The sequence below is a fragment of the Drosophila pseudoobscura genome, chromosome 2 (genome assembly GCF_009870125.1).
Source record: "Drosophila pseudoobscura strain MV-25-SWS-2005 chromosome 2, UCI_Dpse_MV25, whole genome shotgun sequence".
Taxonomy (NCBI): domain Eukaryota; kingdom Metazoa; phylum Arthropoda; class Insecta; order Diptera; family Drosophilidae; genus Drosophila; species Drosophila pseudoobscura.
This window is the reverse complement of record NC_046679.1, coordinates 22,778,623-22,794,915: the sequence shown is the minus strand read 5'-3', so window position 1 is coordinate 22,794,915 and position 16,293 is coordinate 22,778,623. Positions and strand designations below refer to the sequence as shown.

General features: G+C 43.8%; 1 protein-coding gene across 1 annotated transcript; it reads right to left on the bottom strand.

Moving 5' to 3' along the window:
- Nucleotides 1-7,835: 7,835 nt before the first annotated feature.
- LOC6897634 (uncharacterized) lies at nt 7,836-8,555 on the bottom strand. Its single transcript, XM_002137741.3, has 2 exons — nt 8,260-8,555; nt 7,836-8,206 (listed from the first exon to the last, which is right to left on the bottom strand). Exons 1-2 carry the CDS (start codon nt 8,281-8,283, stop codon nt 7,895-7,897), a joined length of 336 nt encoding a protein of 111 aa, XP_002137777.2. The 5' UTR covers nt 8,284-8,555; the 3' UTR covers nt 7,836-7,894.
- Between the last annotated feature and the right edge of the window lie 7,738 nt (nt 8,556-16,293).

The following is a 16,293-nucleotide window of genomic DNA, read 5'->3' as shown; positions in this document are numbered from 1 at the left end:
TAAACGAAACCAATTGAAGCGTGAATCTTTCACATCGTTGTTGTAGTCGATAACGAAACGAATAATGAGTAAGAAGGAAAGAGGAGAAAACGAATGGAGTGGGGTGGTGGTAAGGGGGGAGGTAAAGTGAGAAAGGAAAGAGGCTGATGAAGAACCAAGAAGGGCAAAAAGGCTGCGGTAACAGGCGAGAAAAGGGAACGGGAGGATTGAGGGTAATGAGCAGGATGGGGCACAAACGAGAGGGCACACAATCACAATCGTGCCTCAGAACGAACACTGGCCAGCACATTTTTCAGTTTTCGAAAAGATTATTATTGGATAATACTGCAGATTATACATGCAATGCCCTGAGGAGATTTCTTAATGGAAGGAATGCAACTTAGGGAAGAAAATAGCATAGGGTTCTCTAGAGTTCTTCAAATGATCATTTCCTGTCATTAGATGAAAAGATAAATTTAAATTCGTTATCCGATTAGTTTCTGAAACCTATAAGAGACGGTCTCTTTAACTCTGAAGAATTCAGAGCTTTTATTTCTACAGAATCGAGATTTACAGACACTATTTATAGGAATTATTTTGTTTCCAGATAATGGTTATCATTACCATTCCATAGGTTAATAATACATACATGTGTATCTATGTAGATTGAAAAATACTTATGTTGTTTTTATCATTATCTTCTTCTTGGCCACATAAAATTCTATTTCGGATTTATCGCTTTTATTATCCCCACTCCAAATTCAGATTTTATTCCTTTGGAACTACAAAGATATCAAGTTTAATCTTTCACCTACAATGATATATGGCTTCATTTCCAATTTTAAAGTAAGTTTGAAGATCATTTTGGTTAGGGATCTGTAAATCATTATCTCTCAAAGACGTTCCTGTGGTCTGGTGTAAGCTTGCTGTTGAACGCAAATCAGGACCCCTACAAAAGAGACTGCCATAGAGCTTCACTTACCCGATTACCCGATCCCCACTACCAAGTGCCACTACCACAAAGTACAATACCACTCCCAAAGTACAGCTCCGATTCCACTGTCACTCCCAAAGTACAGCTCCGATTCCACTGTCACTCCCAAAGTAGAGCTCCGATTCCACTCCCATTCCGCTCACGCAGTGGTCTCAAAGTGGAGAAGCACTCAGGCTTAAATCTCTCGCGAAAGAGCATTGAGACCCTCGCTCGATATTAATTTCCATGCGGTCGCCCGTTGTCTATGTCTACGGCTTAAATTTAATGCCTGGCTCTGCCTTCCCTGCTTAGCCAGTGCCAGTGCCCTGGACCTGGACCTGGACCTGGACCTGGGGCTGTGCCTGGGCCTGGGCCTGTGCCGGGCTTGTGTTTCAATTAAATCGCTTCGGAAAAAAACAGACACGAACGAAAACAGAAAAGAACGTAACTTGAAACGCGGCACATTTTATTGATAGGCCTGCCAGGGCAACGTGCCAGACGTGTAATTGATGTCCGCGATTTAAGCGCAATTGATAAGCAGGGAACGAGAGTCCCAAACCGAACCGAACCGAACCCGAGTCGAGTCGAGTAGAGTCCGTAATATAAACTGAAACTAAGAGCTCTACTCCCCGGCATCCCTCGCCCTGTGGCATGTCCCATCCCTCTGCGTTTGCTGTCCATTAAAAAGTCAGCAACTGTAGCTAATTAAAGCGACGTCTGAGCGAGTAAAGAGCAAAACTCGAATCAAATTTGGCGCATATCAAATTATGAGCACAGCTGGCAGCAATTGCCAGCGAACGAGCGGACTCTGCGGACCAGGGACGGGACGGCAAAGGCCTCAACGACAACATGACGCATATGGATGGGACATCAGACCATCAACTATATAAATATGCAGCATGGGACATGGGACCATCGTCCCATATAAATTTACAGTATGCGACATGGGACCATCATCCCGTATAAAAGATATACAGTGTTTCCGAAAAGTTGTGTGACAAGGGGAATATTCATTAGAACTATAGTTTATGGTGTATTTTATGAAGGTTCTTTATAGTTCTGCAACACAGGTTGATAAGAACTGCTACACAGGAAAGTAACGTATGGAGCACTTTAATAAACAGAAACTTGTACACAGCAATAGAGAATGGTAAACATATCAAAACAATACTGTACTCTATTCGAGGGTTGGATCTTTTGTTACCATTTTTATATCAGTTTCAAATTTTAAGTCTGGTCTGCAGTTGAAAAAATATGCCTTTCAAGTAATTTTAAACATAGTTCCGTCTCTTATATTATAAGTAAAATTCCTAAGATTGTATTCCATTATTTCTACATATGAATACTAAAATGTTTCGAATATATTCTGTGCGTTACGAAGAGTGCAGCCATGGGCGTTTTTCTTATAATAATGAATAACCTCAGGGGAATAATTTGGGTCCCCATACCTCAACCAGGGGATTCATGGGTGACTCCCTCCCTTGTCCTCCCACTCCATTCTGATTCATTATATCATTTTCTCACTCTCGCTCTGTGCATCGTTTGCCCGTTCTGCCTAATTTTGAAGCGTTTCCGTTTAATTACGGAATTCGCTTAGGAATCAAAATGAAATTCTGGCAGCGGGAGACGGGAAGAGGTGTCTCCGTTGTGTCCTACCTACCCACATCTATTACCATACCATATGCACGTATTTGCTTAGTACATTTCTGTTTTCCTAGGCACGTCGCCCTCTCTTGAACGGACCTTGTCCGTCCGTCCGTCCGTCCGTCCGTCCGTCCGTCCGTCCATTCGTTTGCTCTTATCGATGTTTGTCTAGTTTATGTTTTGTTATTTTTGTCATCTTCTATGAATTTCTGTCTCTTTTTTTAGTTTTGTTTGCCCACGTAGAGCCCAACGAAGAAGTACTATAAGAAAAATAAGTAGAAGAAGGTAAAGACTCAAGCTGAGTTTTCTTTGAGCCGAAACGGTCCGGACCACAGACTCAAATTTCCCTGCCCAGTCACCGTGGTGCTAGACCCATGGAACCGATCTTCAAATGGAACAAATGTAACATTAATCCCCAGAGGACAAATGATATATGGCCTGGGTGTACGATTGCACTGTAGCTAGAAGCCATGTCATGTTGAAAACCGAAAGTAAGTCGTCATCTGCTGTTGTAGATGGATAAAAAAGGTTGAGAAATGCTGCCCATAAACTGCTGGAGATCTAAGAAAACGGATTTTGAATGGAATACGAGCAATATGGTATAAATATGAGTTGGATAGATGGACAGAAATATCTGGGAAATACGAGTATTGCGGTCTATTATGTACATTTTGATTGAATTGATTTGGGATTATCCTGATTATGGAATGGGATAATCTCTTCAGAATATACATAAATATTAATAGAAGGTGTTCTCGTTACATCAAGTATTTCCCTTCATAATCGCCACTAATTGAATCAATCAGTAATGCAAATCATTCCACATAATCCGTTTAAATACGAATGGCCTCTGGTAATGTCCATTTTGTAAACAACGATAAAATAAAGTGGCTTTCTTCATTGAAATGTGTGTTTTCCAGTAATTTCCAGCTGTTGCAATATCTAATTTTATCGGAACTACTAAAGGTTTGTTCTGTATAATTAGTTCCAATTGTTGTCCAATCTTAATTTGTTCAATTCATTCAATTTATGTACCACAAAACACACATTTCCCCAAGAGCTTATTAGCAAAATGCTGTTTAACGATCATATGGTAGTTTTAAGTGGTTCTATTATTTGGTGATATGAGGGTAAATTCTTTTGAAACGAATCAGTTAACAACGTTCTGTACTACTCGTAAAAGTTTGTTCCCTTTTGGGTAGCCAATACTTAAGTTAATGAACAAATTCCTTGCGGAAATATGCCTTAAACATTCGTTAAATGGTCACTCAACTAAGCCGAAATTGCTTACAGGCCGAACCCAACTAAATGTGGAGACCACCATTAAGGATCTTATCTGCAGGCCCTTAGCAAAAAACATGAAACATTCCCAAGTGCTCTTATCGCGCTTCTCTGCACTGGCGCTGGCTCCCCCAACTTTTGTCCATTCCACTGTGCGGCAGCGGCAACTGAAAAGTTGCCCCTTTTGCGAGGGGCAGAAGCAGCAGGCAGCAGAGCAGACAGCAGGGCAGGCAGCAGGGCAGGCAGCAAACTTCCAGCGAAGGCAAATGCCTAATAGACATTAGTCCAAAAACCTGCTGACTCCTGACTGGTGTACGAGTACGAGTTTACGAGTATATGGCTTGGTAGTGCCAGCTCTGGCGCTGGCTTTGGCTCTGCGATGGCTCCAACCCAAATGGAGCTGCTTCCATCCTTGGCTTGGCTCTAGAACAAACTTCAACATTGTTGTTACACTCTCAGGGAGAGTCTTGTCATTTTCAAACGAAGTTTGCCCAGCAGAGAAGGAGGGAAGCTCAGACACCAGCCTGAAAACCTATTAAGTCCATGGCAACGATCGTTTGCTTAAGGGTATTAGATGCTTCGTTCCACGAGCCCAACCTAGTTGCTGACGCCACTGTTGCTGTTGGTTTCGTTTCTGGTGTTGCATTACAAGTAGAAATTTTCAGTTTTGCAGCAATTTTGTTTAATTTCTTTTTGGGTGCCGCACGCCTCGAACATAACGAGCGTGGTTAATTGTAACCATATATACATACATACGGACCATGTCGATATCCAGGGAGACGACGACGACTCGCCCGGAGGGAGGGAGAGGCAGAGGCAGAGCCAGAGAGAGTGTGTCTGCCCCTTGGGTGTGCATGTCGCGACCCTCCTCCTGCCTCCTGCCTCTTGCCACCGCCATTCCCCGTTGCGGCTGCCGGCACTGGAGCAGCCCTGCGTTTTGTTCAGAGTCTGTGGCAAATGTGTCATTAGGCATGTTTCATGACCCTTTGTCATGCACAAATAATTATAATTTAATACACTTGCCAGCAGGTTGTCGAACGGACAGAGGGGGACGTGCCCCTTCACGTAGGGCTCAGAGCGCTGCCACCCCAGAGTTGAGATTTCGGTTTCGTATTCTCATTACCTTTAATACCCATTACTCAAATATTTGAACATTGAAGGGGGAAAGTTTTGGGTAGTCGTGGAGAAAAAAGTATACGGATATTTCCGGCCTATAAATCAGAGTATTCTAGATTTGAATTCAACGTACGAGAACTTCAGATATCCACGAATGCAATATAGGTAACTTCATGTTTATGCGACGGCTATCCCTATAGTCAGTGATTGTGTAGATTACTTAAAAACACTGATTTTACTGAATTATTTTATAGCTCTTCCAGTTTCCACTCCGCCAAAAGTAATTGTTTTTGCCTTATCGCCTACTGAGTAACCCCTTCGTCGACTCCACATTGATCTTTCATCATAATCTGGCCAGCAAAGAGATTTTCCCTTGACTGTTTCGGGAATGCTTAGTTTTTTCCTGGATTTTTCCACCGTCGCATCGTGGCATTCTGTCGCTGTCGCTGTCGCTGTGTGTTTTACTTTACTTTGTGCCACATAATTGCCAACAATTTGCTGAAGTTGCCAGCACGAGTGCGCCGCCCGGCAATTACCAAAGGCGCAGGATGTGTTTTAGTGCGCGCACGGCCCCCGTCATCATCCTGCCCATTCCATTCCATTTCGTTCCGTTCCATTCGACTTCTACCCATCATCATGGTGCATAGTCCTTGGTGCGAGTACCAGTACTATCCCTTGTCTTGGCCCCCAACTAATTTGCGCAGCTCGCGGCAAAATATGAAAAGTTTGTCTTGGCTAATTTGCTTTATGGCATTTTAATTGTATTTGCCCAGTGTCTGTCCCTGTCCCGTGGAGAACGCCATGGAAAACTGCTGACTGCCGACTACCGACTAGCGTCTCCTGCTGACTCCTCAGGAGTGTGCTGGGCTGTGCTGTCTGTTGAAAATTTAATGAGCTTATGAATTTCAAATCATTTTCCGACCCACTCAGTGCGCACTGCGCACCTGATAGAAGGGGATACTGGCTGGCTGTCCCCTGTCCGCCGTCCCCGTCCCACTCTTTGGCAGATGGCTCCGCGCTTTCGCTGCTGATAACCGCACATTAGCCAATTATTGATAATTTATGAAAGTAATTGAGGTACACGAAACATTTCCTATGAATGGTTCTACTCGCACTTACAGGCGTGTGTGTGCAGACATGTGTGCAACGTCTTTGTTGAAAATACAAATGAGCACAGCAGGGCCCCAAAGAGTGCAAATATAATTCTTATAAATAGACAACAACAGAGGCCCTTGTCGACAGTTGGCAGTCATCATCATCATCATCATCATCATCGTCAAGCAACTAAGCAAACATAAATATATAAGAATAGCTATGCGAAGGCTATAGAGAAGTATAACGACGGGAAAATACCCGCCATTCAACAATTTCGGGGCGAAAGCTTGGAATCTTTCCATTTCCAATTTCTGGGAGATTGGAAATGGGAGATTACTCCAATCAGGGAAGCACCTAAGACTACTTTTGGCTGGAAAACTGATAGATTTGTTATGAAACTTGCCCCCCAATGCCAGAGGAAATGGTTCCATAAAATATATCATAAAATTCGAGCATTGAAACTTTAAAAATGAGACTTCTATAACACTTTATGAAGGAAAATATACTATTAAAAATTATGTGAAGGATACTACTAAATAATTTGCCACTAATCACCAGTATTCCATGCAATAATATCCAATTAGAGTGTTTTTATTTGAAAAATAAGTCTGCTGGATCATTTAATCGAATGGATTTCAGAGGGCGTATCACAAAGAATATGCACTTAGTTCCTCCGGCTCTATCCGCAATGAAATACAACAAATTCAGGTAATCTCTAAGCACTGGGGATTAAAAGAAACCCAGAGACCCTCCGCACTATAGACTTTGTCGCCATTGACTTTGCTTTGCCCTGCCACGACCTCCCCTCTGCCATATGGAGAGTGTAGAAAACAGAGGGCCCTACCATATAGAGAATATACATACTATGTACAGAAACGGAGGGAGCGATGGAACATGTCAATATTAGCAACGACAGCAACGGCATTGTCATTAATGAAACCAAATAAAAACCTTAAATGCTAGCTGGCAAAGCAGAAAAGCACACACTCGAAACACACACAAATTTGAACAGAAACAGAATTTTGTATTTGTTAACATACATACATAACCACACACTCGCAGATACTATTTGTTGTGTGTGTGTGTGTCTGTATGGGTGTGCGCCTGCATTTGGCTGGAAAAAGTTGTTTCACAAATAAATAAGCGCTTCGAAATGGAAACATTCGCTCCATTGCCCATAAATATTTGTTACCGCTTATGTTGATTCAAATGGTTTGGATTGCTGACTGATAGATGGTGGTATGTGGGTAATTCAGGGGAGTTCAGTTCGTTATTGGAGTGGAAATATGTACATATGTACACATTTATGTACGGAAAGGTTGAAAAAAAACTAGCCTAGAACTAGGATAAAACAATCGTATGAACAGGAACACGAATACTCTAGAGAAATGGGTTTCTATCATAGTATATTAAATCATTAGGATCCCTATACGAATGTAATACGTCATTAATCATATAGTATATTTACTAATAATACATTTCTGACCATTAAATGGGTTTTGAGTATATGTTTATACTATTTGTCGTAGGTATTTCGTGAGTATAATAATTACTCGTTTGGCTTAAACTTGTTTTGCCTTGGCTTTTGTGGAATCCAAAAATAAACCACACAATGATGCACAATTCCTTGAATTCTAATTTTTTATTTTAAGGTGAAGCTGCATACATTAATCTTTTATAGGGTACATCACATTTTTAGATACAAATTTGAAACAAATAAAATTAAATTTAGTTAAAACTTAAAACCAAATTTTAATTCATTTGAATATTTTATAGAACACATTACATTACATTCTTTGCTGAAGTTTAGCCCGCTGAAGATTTTAAAGCATTCACACCGATTCTCTTTATAGAGGCCGTACCATTCAGAGGTGCGCCAGTCTCGTACGTGTAACGACTGCGATATCCATCAGGACCAGCCTTGTAAAAGAGGATTAGAGTGCCTCCTTCTTTGTAAGATTGTCGAATTTCTCCCTCGATCTGTCGATGGCCTTCCGCATCCTCGACCACCGATTCAGTGCGAAATCCTGTTCCATCTGGACGGGTGATCCTCAGTTGGTATTCCCTGCCGCAGGCTGATTCCAGCTCACAGCAACTAATCCACAGGACAAGAATCCACTAGGGGGACTTTAGTTATCTACAAATTCTTCATCGAATCCCCAGAGACTCACCGCACTGATGGTTCTAGGAGACATGATGTCGATCTAACTGGCAGCAGATTGCAACTACCACTACCCCGAATGATATTCAAAACTCTGTTTGTGCCAGCATCATTCTACACTCAACCGAAGGGGAAACGGGTTTTATTGCAAAATGAAGATTAACTAAGATCAAAAGTGGCTAAACCACATTGCTTCATTGAAACAAGCAATCAAGACCGGATGCAGTGGGTCGAAGCTTTAAATACCCTTGGAAATTATAGGGTTTCCTACTTACAATCCCAACTATTGATCATGCTATGATCATACACAATTGCAAGGCACTTTTGGCACTTCGAATGCATTAACAAAAGATATTATTAAGGAAAGAAAGATATGTGGTTGTTAAGTTCTGGGCTAAATTGTATCGATAGTACCCCCTAGCAGGTGAACTTATAAATAGCTCTGATCCAATTGTATTCCTCAATGGGAGAGAAGAGATATGTATATAGAACCTGTTCCTAAAAGGCACTTTTAATATTTAATAACACTCAATAAAGTGTTCTTCCAAAGAAAGTAAGCTTTCTTGTTCCGTAATTTCAATGAGTGTTGTGTTTGATTGAAATGAATTCTCTGAAACGGCTCGTTTGATTTCTCAACTTTGGTCGGGGCTGTCGCTGTCGCCGTCCGTTTGCACTGCCTCTGAAGTGTCTTTATATCTTATCGAACTCGGAAAGAGTCAAGAGGCAGGGGTACGAGGCAGGGGCACTCCCTCAGCCCCAGTCACCTGTCGGCTGTCGACTGTCTGTTTTTTCCTATCACTTACCACCTCGATGCCCAATTTTTCCCGAACACCAAATGCATCTAATAAATAGGCGCACAATTAACAAGTTTCTAGTGATTTATGCCGACCGTCGCCGGTTCGGTTCGGTTGCGTTGGGTTGGGTCTGGGTCTGGGTCGTTTGATTTTCGTGCCTAGGGTTGGGCACGGCCTGGCCCTGCTAGATTTTATGAGCACCCCAACCGTGCCACGAAACAATGCAAGAGATAATTTTTTACGAGGCACTCGCTCTATGCGCCATGTGTTCGGGACCTGGGGAACAGGGACCAGGCACCAGGGACCAGGGAATAGGGCAGGTAGTGCCGGACCACGGACCACGGACCTCGACTTCGGTCTCTTTTAAGGGCCGCGTGTGCAATTAAACGATTTCGGGAAGGGCGTTAGGCATGCGCTCAGCCTTGACAGCGGCGCAGAGAGCCCCGGGAATCGAATCGAATCGAATCTCATTAAAGCAGTAAAGTCAATAGAGGCACGGCACCCTCTAAGCCAGAAGGAAGAGGAAGAAGGTAGAAGGAAGAAAGGGGTTGTGTGCGAGTGCGAGTGTGGGTCTTCTTGGGAAATTCAATTTGTGATTTTGTGGCAATGAAGTTGCTTTCTTTGTCTCTCTCGTCCTCCTGGCTATTGATTTTTGATTTTGCTCGGTGGAAAAGTTTCCTCCTCATGCCATCTGAGACAGTTGGCCCGGAAACTTTTCTAATTGCTCCAACGCAGAGCAGAGCAGTAGCGGCAAGTTTTCCTTCATAATTTTCCAAGCAGCCGGCGATTGAACAAAGCAATATTTGCACAAGTAATTTTCGGTTCAAAAAACTTTCACGTCCCATCTCTCCGACAGATCCACAGCCAGCGCCAGAGCCAGCGCGAGAGCCAGAGCCGGGGCAGGGCTGAGATGGCAAAAAATAAACGAGTATTTTCCAGGCAGCCAGAACAAAATGATTTCCCAGCCACGTACTTCAGCACGTTTCCAACTTTAATCTCTCGGGCGGTTCCAAGTTCCGTTCCATGCCGTTCTGCCGCTTCTCCGGCCCTGGCCCCACACTAATTTCTGTTTAAAAGCGGAATTTATGTGAGCTCAGCAGTTTTGCTCCTTCCTAATACCAAATCAAATAGAACTTTTCCACCGACCCACAGAAAAAGGGTGGGGCCAGCCAGGCGCAGTCAGCCGAAAAAAAAAGAATATACATAGTATGTACCAGTATTCGCGGAAAGGAGACGGAGATACGCAGAAATAGAATGAAAATGAAAATCGTTTTGTTTGGTCCCGGGCTCATCTTGATTTATGGTCAGAGGAAGTTCGCACATTGGAGATGCCATTATTCTGCGTATTTATACAAATGTTATCCCCTCTCCTCTCCACCTCTCCACCCAACCCTATAACGCATGCATTTATCCTCATATGTGGAATACCTCCCCATAAATCAATAAATGAAATTTACACGCATATTTTGTGTTACATACGTGCTGGTGGAAATTTATTAGATTCTCGCTGGGTTTGAGGGAAGTTGGGAAAATGGGTAAATGGGAAACTGGGAACTTCAATCTGTCAAGTCATCCATTTCATTCATTTCTCTTCATTAAACGTAATCTTAGGGCCATCTACAGTGCGCTTCATCTCATTCTCCTTTGAGGACATTTGATCAACTCTGTGGAATCCTTAGTAGTTCCATATCAAAGGAATAATTTATGCGGTTGCTTCTTGGAATGAATACAACGCGCTTGAGCTGATGATGGGGGCCCTTGAAGGGTAAGACGAGCGGACAGAAGGCAGAAGGCAGAAGACCTCGTCTTGGTCAAAGGGAAACCCTAGAGCTATCAGAGCAACAACATCTACATCATTGGACCATTTGACACCCAAAGAATTTTTAATTAAGGCCGCCGCGAAACGAGTGAAACTGCTCTTATTCGGATGCTGTTTGAGCTCCTGCAGCGTCCACGTCCGCCTCGGCCTCGGCTTCGGTGTCGGCGTCGGCGTCAGCGTCAGCAAATGGCAATGAAACGATAACAATAAAAATGCAGCTATGGCCATATAGAGAGATATGCGAGAAACGCGAGCGAGAGAGATATATGGGCCTATACCGCAGCGGCAGCAACAGCAACTGCAACTGCAACAGCGGTGATGTGCAGCCCCAGAATGCACATAAAAATTGTCCGCATTATTGTTGCAACAGATGAAGGAAGCAATAAAAAGAAGTAGACGCCACAGCTTCGGATACCCTATTAGATCTATGTATTGTACGTATGGCATATAAATTTGGGAAATAGTGGTATGATTTGGAGCAAGTTTGGCAGAGTTATGCAAGAGCATAATATATTGCTGGATTAGGATCTACGTTTCAAACATGTCATCAAAATCTTGATACCTTCTAAAAGGTACACGAATAGAGAAGGCAGAGTACTAGAGGAGATACAGAAGCTTCTGCGCAAGGTGTACTTGTGCGAGGTGAGGAGTTTCTACCGTCCATCGACGGTGTTTACATATTTATATATTTCGCTCTCTCTGCTTGCACATGGCGCTCGCATCGTGGGAGCGCCTTTTGGGACAGCGTCACCTGCTATAAATACACCTTGCATAAGCGCATCATCAGCAGAGAGAGCAGAATCAAAAGCAACAGAATCGAGGGTAAAGCAAAAGCGGCAGAGGCGCAGCGCTAGCAGCAGAGCACCACCACCAGAAGCAGCGGAGAAGTAGTAGAAATGAAAAGGGAGAAGCACATCAGCGAGGGAAGGCATATGCATATAAACAACAATGTCATCAGCATAATTGTATGTCAAGTGAGCGGCAGAGAGAGAGAAACGTTGAAGAAGGGGTGGGGGGGGGGCCCGTACAATGGAGTGAGTGAGAACTATAAAAAGCGAAAAGCAACAAAGAAAGGGGAAGGAGGGCAAAAAGCGGTGCCAGGAACCACTCGAGACCATGACGAGACAATGCAATCAAAGGAATCTCAGGGAGGGGGAAGGAGGTAGCAGAGGCAGTTGTAGAAAGGGACAGGGAAATGCAGCAGAGTTAGTCGATGGGAAGGGGTAACGTCAGCGAGGACAGGCCGATAGACAGTCGGTCGGAGGGGCAATGAATGGATGACGAGTCGCCGCCATGCATACGCAATATTAAGCCATCGGAAAGGAGTAGCAGTCGATCAGTGACGGCGGGCAGGAGTCAGAGAGGAAGAGAAGGTGAATTTCTTCGGTGGGCTTTGCACACTGCAGAATAGCCCTTAAGTTTTCTAAGACGGTTGGTAAACCAATTAAATTCTTTTGTATTCATGTTCAATGTTATTTACTTCTCATGGAGAAAGGGTATACAGTATTCCTTCTATAGCGGAGACCCCCTTACAAATGCAGCTCGGATTGGATCATATGTGCACTTTACTGCTGTGTGTGTGTGTGTGTGTGCCATTAGACGATGCGGGTCGCCTCGATGACAAAAACACGGATTCTGCTGCACCCAACATTTAGCATTTTGCCATTCACGTCAGCGGCATCATAATAATCATCTCCATCTCCAGCATCCAGCAGCGCTATACAGAGTTCTATGATTCCGACCCGACGTTTGCAACCCCAAGAGGAACGACTCGATTGCCACATCTGAAAGGGTATCAAAAGCTTCGTCATTTCCTTCAGGGCTGGTCTTGTTGTCGACGGTTTGTGTGTCATTGAAATGAAACGCCGGGCGACGCCTCTTGAGCGGAATTATTATTACCACTTATGCAGCAGTCGCCAGCAGAAGCAGAAGCTCTGACACAGGGAGCGACAGAAGGGGGGCAACCATTGGCATTGTTTTCCCACTGTGCGAGGCTTGGTTTTGGTTTTATTTTCCTTTTCTCTCCTCGTTTTTGTGTTGCATGCAGTGTTGTGTGTGTGTGTGTGTGTGTGCTGGCGGCTGCACTCATTTCCACATGAATGCACCGGCAGCAGCAGGGAGGACCGGGTCCATATGTGGCATACCACACGAAACCGTAGACACAGCTCCGACCCATACTGGAGACGCCGACATAAACCGCAAGATTTAAAAAAAAAAACTGGCCACTCCGACAGCAGCTCTAAAGCAGTCACACCCAGAACCACTCTTTTCTTTTGTACAATTTTTGTTGAGGAGAATTTCAGGTTTTCAGCTTTGAAAGTCCTTAAGCTTTCTTTTGAAAACCATGCATCTCATTATCATATTAAAAATGGACCCTCTTGAAAATAATTTTGCAGAATCAGAATAAATATAAAATTCGAACGAATGTAATGGCCTGATGTAAGGACCAAAAAGTACAAGACGACAAAAATTCAACGAACAACAGTCGACCTTTGATGCTAGGAAACTGCCGAAAGAAGATCGATCACAATAAAAATGTCCTACAGGAAACGCCGCAAAAAAAAGGAAATTATAAAAAAATGTAATCTTACACGTTCTGAACTCGGAAATGTGTAAACTTAAGGCCTGTTTAAACAGGGCCACAGTAGGAGATACAGATGGTATGATATGAAGCCAACTTTTCGTAGAGTAGGTGAATTAATGCTATAATGAATAGAGATGGATCTCCATTAATCATAGGGAGTTGTGAATCCAATCAAAATCCTAATTTTTATGAGAAAATGATATAGTGCTATATGCTACGTTATAATTCCAAGAGATAATATATTTTATTAGGGATTTAGGGAAGTTTCGTTTAAGCTTTATATTTGCTAGATACCATATATAGATCATAACATATAAAATCTTCAACATGCGATTCTCTGCACATTTTGAATGTTTCCAGTGGGATACTATTCCAATACATATGTACTTACATATGGATCGATAAGCTTAGCCCAATACAATTTTACAGATGCAGCTCCCACTTAATATCGTTTTGCAGACATTCATTTGCATATCTTCAATGCACCATGCGGCATAAGTTCCGAAGAAGTAGTCACTCATACATACATACATACGTACATACATGTATGTATGTCGGGCAACCTACCATTTGGATATATGTAAGTACGTATAGAGTGATCTCCAACAGACATCCGTCAATAACTATTTTGAGCATAGAATTCTTGGTGATTTCTCTTCGATGGCCACTCGAGGCGAATGGCAAGTGGCCAGTCAAGACTCTGTGCTCTATATAAGGTCACCCACCGCATATGTGTGCCCACATAGCATCCACAGAATGCCCCTAATGTCCACTTAACAGCAGCCTACTTAAATACATGCCATGCATACGAAAATGGCCAACGAAGCGGAGACGGTAGACAGTAGACGCCAATGCCGATGCCGTGCCGATGCCGTGCCGATGCCGATGTGGAAGCCACACATCAATGGCCCAAGTATCGAACTCTTAGAGAGAAGGCAGGGCCGATGTAGAGAGACACTCATTAAATGCCAAGAACATGCGACAACGACAACGTCGACAAACGGTACTGGAACGGGAGCGGGAGTGGGAGCGGAAACTTGAACAAGGGAGAACAATAAGCCTGCAGATTACGGAGCGGCGACTACGAGTGGCGACGGATGGGACAGACAGGGCAGAGCCACGGGTGCAGACGGAGGGTGCTCGGGACAGCGTCTGTCGGATCGGGTGAGTGGGGGTCAGTGAGTGATGTCTTTGAGTGGGCCGCACGAGGCACGGACAATTGAGTGCGTGGCCCCGTCCACGTCCACGTCGATGTCGTAGTCGTTGTCGTTGTCGTTGTCGTCCATCGGCCCGTTTCAAATTCAAAATGCAATTGCCGGTGATGCCAACTTTAATTACACAACTGCGGAGTGGACATCCCACTGTCCGTGCCTCCCTCTCTCTCTCTCTCACACTCTCCTGGTACTCCGATCCAATCATGGTACACCCAGTACGACCCTCCCTCTTTCAAACTGGACTTGTGGGCTGACTAAATGCTGCTCATTAAAGTAAATTACAATTTCTGTTTCGCCATTTGAATACCCTAGCAGAGGGGTATTATGATTTGGAGTAAGTTTTTGCTAATCAAATAGGGAAGAAACCGTACCTTAAGAGCGCGATGGAACCATCTCCATCTACCTCTAAATAGCCCCTTACTTGCAAGGGTGCACTAAAGGATCTACAAGTCTATAAGTAACACAGGGAAATGAATCACTAAATCATATAAGTAGCTTCTAGTAGGGCATCCAGATCTTTGGTTTCCCAAAAAGCCACCCTTCTGTATATTCTTCTTTATCTTCGTTTGCATGTCGCATGTGGGCGTGGCAAGTCTTGGACCTGGTGCGAGGTTATGTGTAATTAATGTTGATTAACGGTTTCTGCTCCGGCGAAAACTTTTAACCTAACTTGAAAGCAAATTACATGAAAATTTCTGTGCGTTACAGCTGAAGTTTCATAGTTGCTTGTGCCAAGGGTAGGGGTGCTGCTGGTGGTGGGACGGAGGAGGGGTCGGGAAATTAATAGTTGGCTGCTGGGATTTTGGTGGGTAATGTTAAATGAAAGGTTACCAGCCAGGGTTGTCAGCCATGACGTTGGGGGTTGGACCTGATATGTTGCAAGAGCTTCGGGGCCGTTACTCAAAGTTGGTCGGTTCTGTGAGGGGTTGGCGGATGGGTGGGTGGTGCTGTCAGGTAGTGTGGGGTTCGGATGGCAGCGAAAAGTAATGGAAAGTTTTCACTCTAAATAATCCTTGAAGAAGGTGAAAGAGATGGTAAGACAGACGATGCTTCACAGGGATTACAGCACGGAAATGTCCCAAAAAGCAAAAAATAAGAAAGGTGGTGGAGAAATAAGTCTTAAGACAGAATGTAGTAGGGTATAGTAAACTATGCGGCTGGTTGAGAAGAAATCAATATATTCCTATACCTAAGGCGAACATCACCTCTGGATCCATTTACAGAAACATGACTCCAAAGAAAGTGGAAGTCCCATGGGTAACTAACGCCACTAACTAATTTCCAACTCTCAACAACAATTTTTTTCATTTTAAGGATGACGACCTATCCTATCCGGCGGAGAGAAAGCTAACCCTGCTTCCAGGCGACCTTTGTGGACAGAAACCCGCTCTTCTTCACATGAACGCACTGTCTAGCGTCCCATCCTATAGATCCATAATTGATTAGCATTCGAATGGAGCTCGGCAACAATGTCTTGATTAATTAATCCACCCACAATGCAAATTACATGCCACAGTATCTCGTGAAATCTGGCACAGCTGGTTCCCGGTGCCCCAACATTTCCAAGAGCTATGGTGCCTCTCAGCGTGTGCAGTGGGGGCACTCTCCGTGCCCCAGCAGTGCCAGCGAGAAA

What these genes read in the sequence shown, in the direction of transcription:
- LOC6897634 (XM_002137741.3), bottom strand. Translation starts at nt 8,283, where the DNA reads ATGTCTCCTAGAACCATCAGTGCG. An exon ending in CTCCTAGAACCATCAGTGCG is followed by an intron (nt 8,207 to 8,259) that starts GTGAGTCTCTGG and finishes AAGTCCCCCTAG; the next exon opens with TGGATTCTTGTCCTGTGGAT.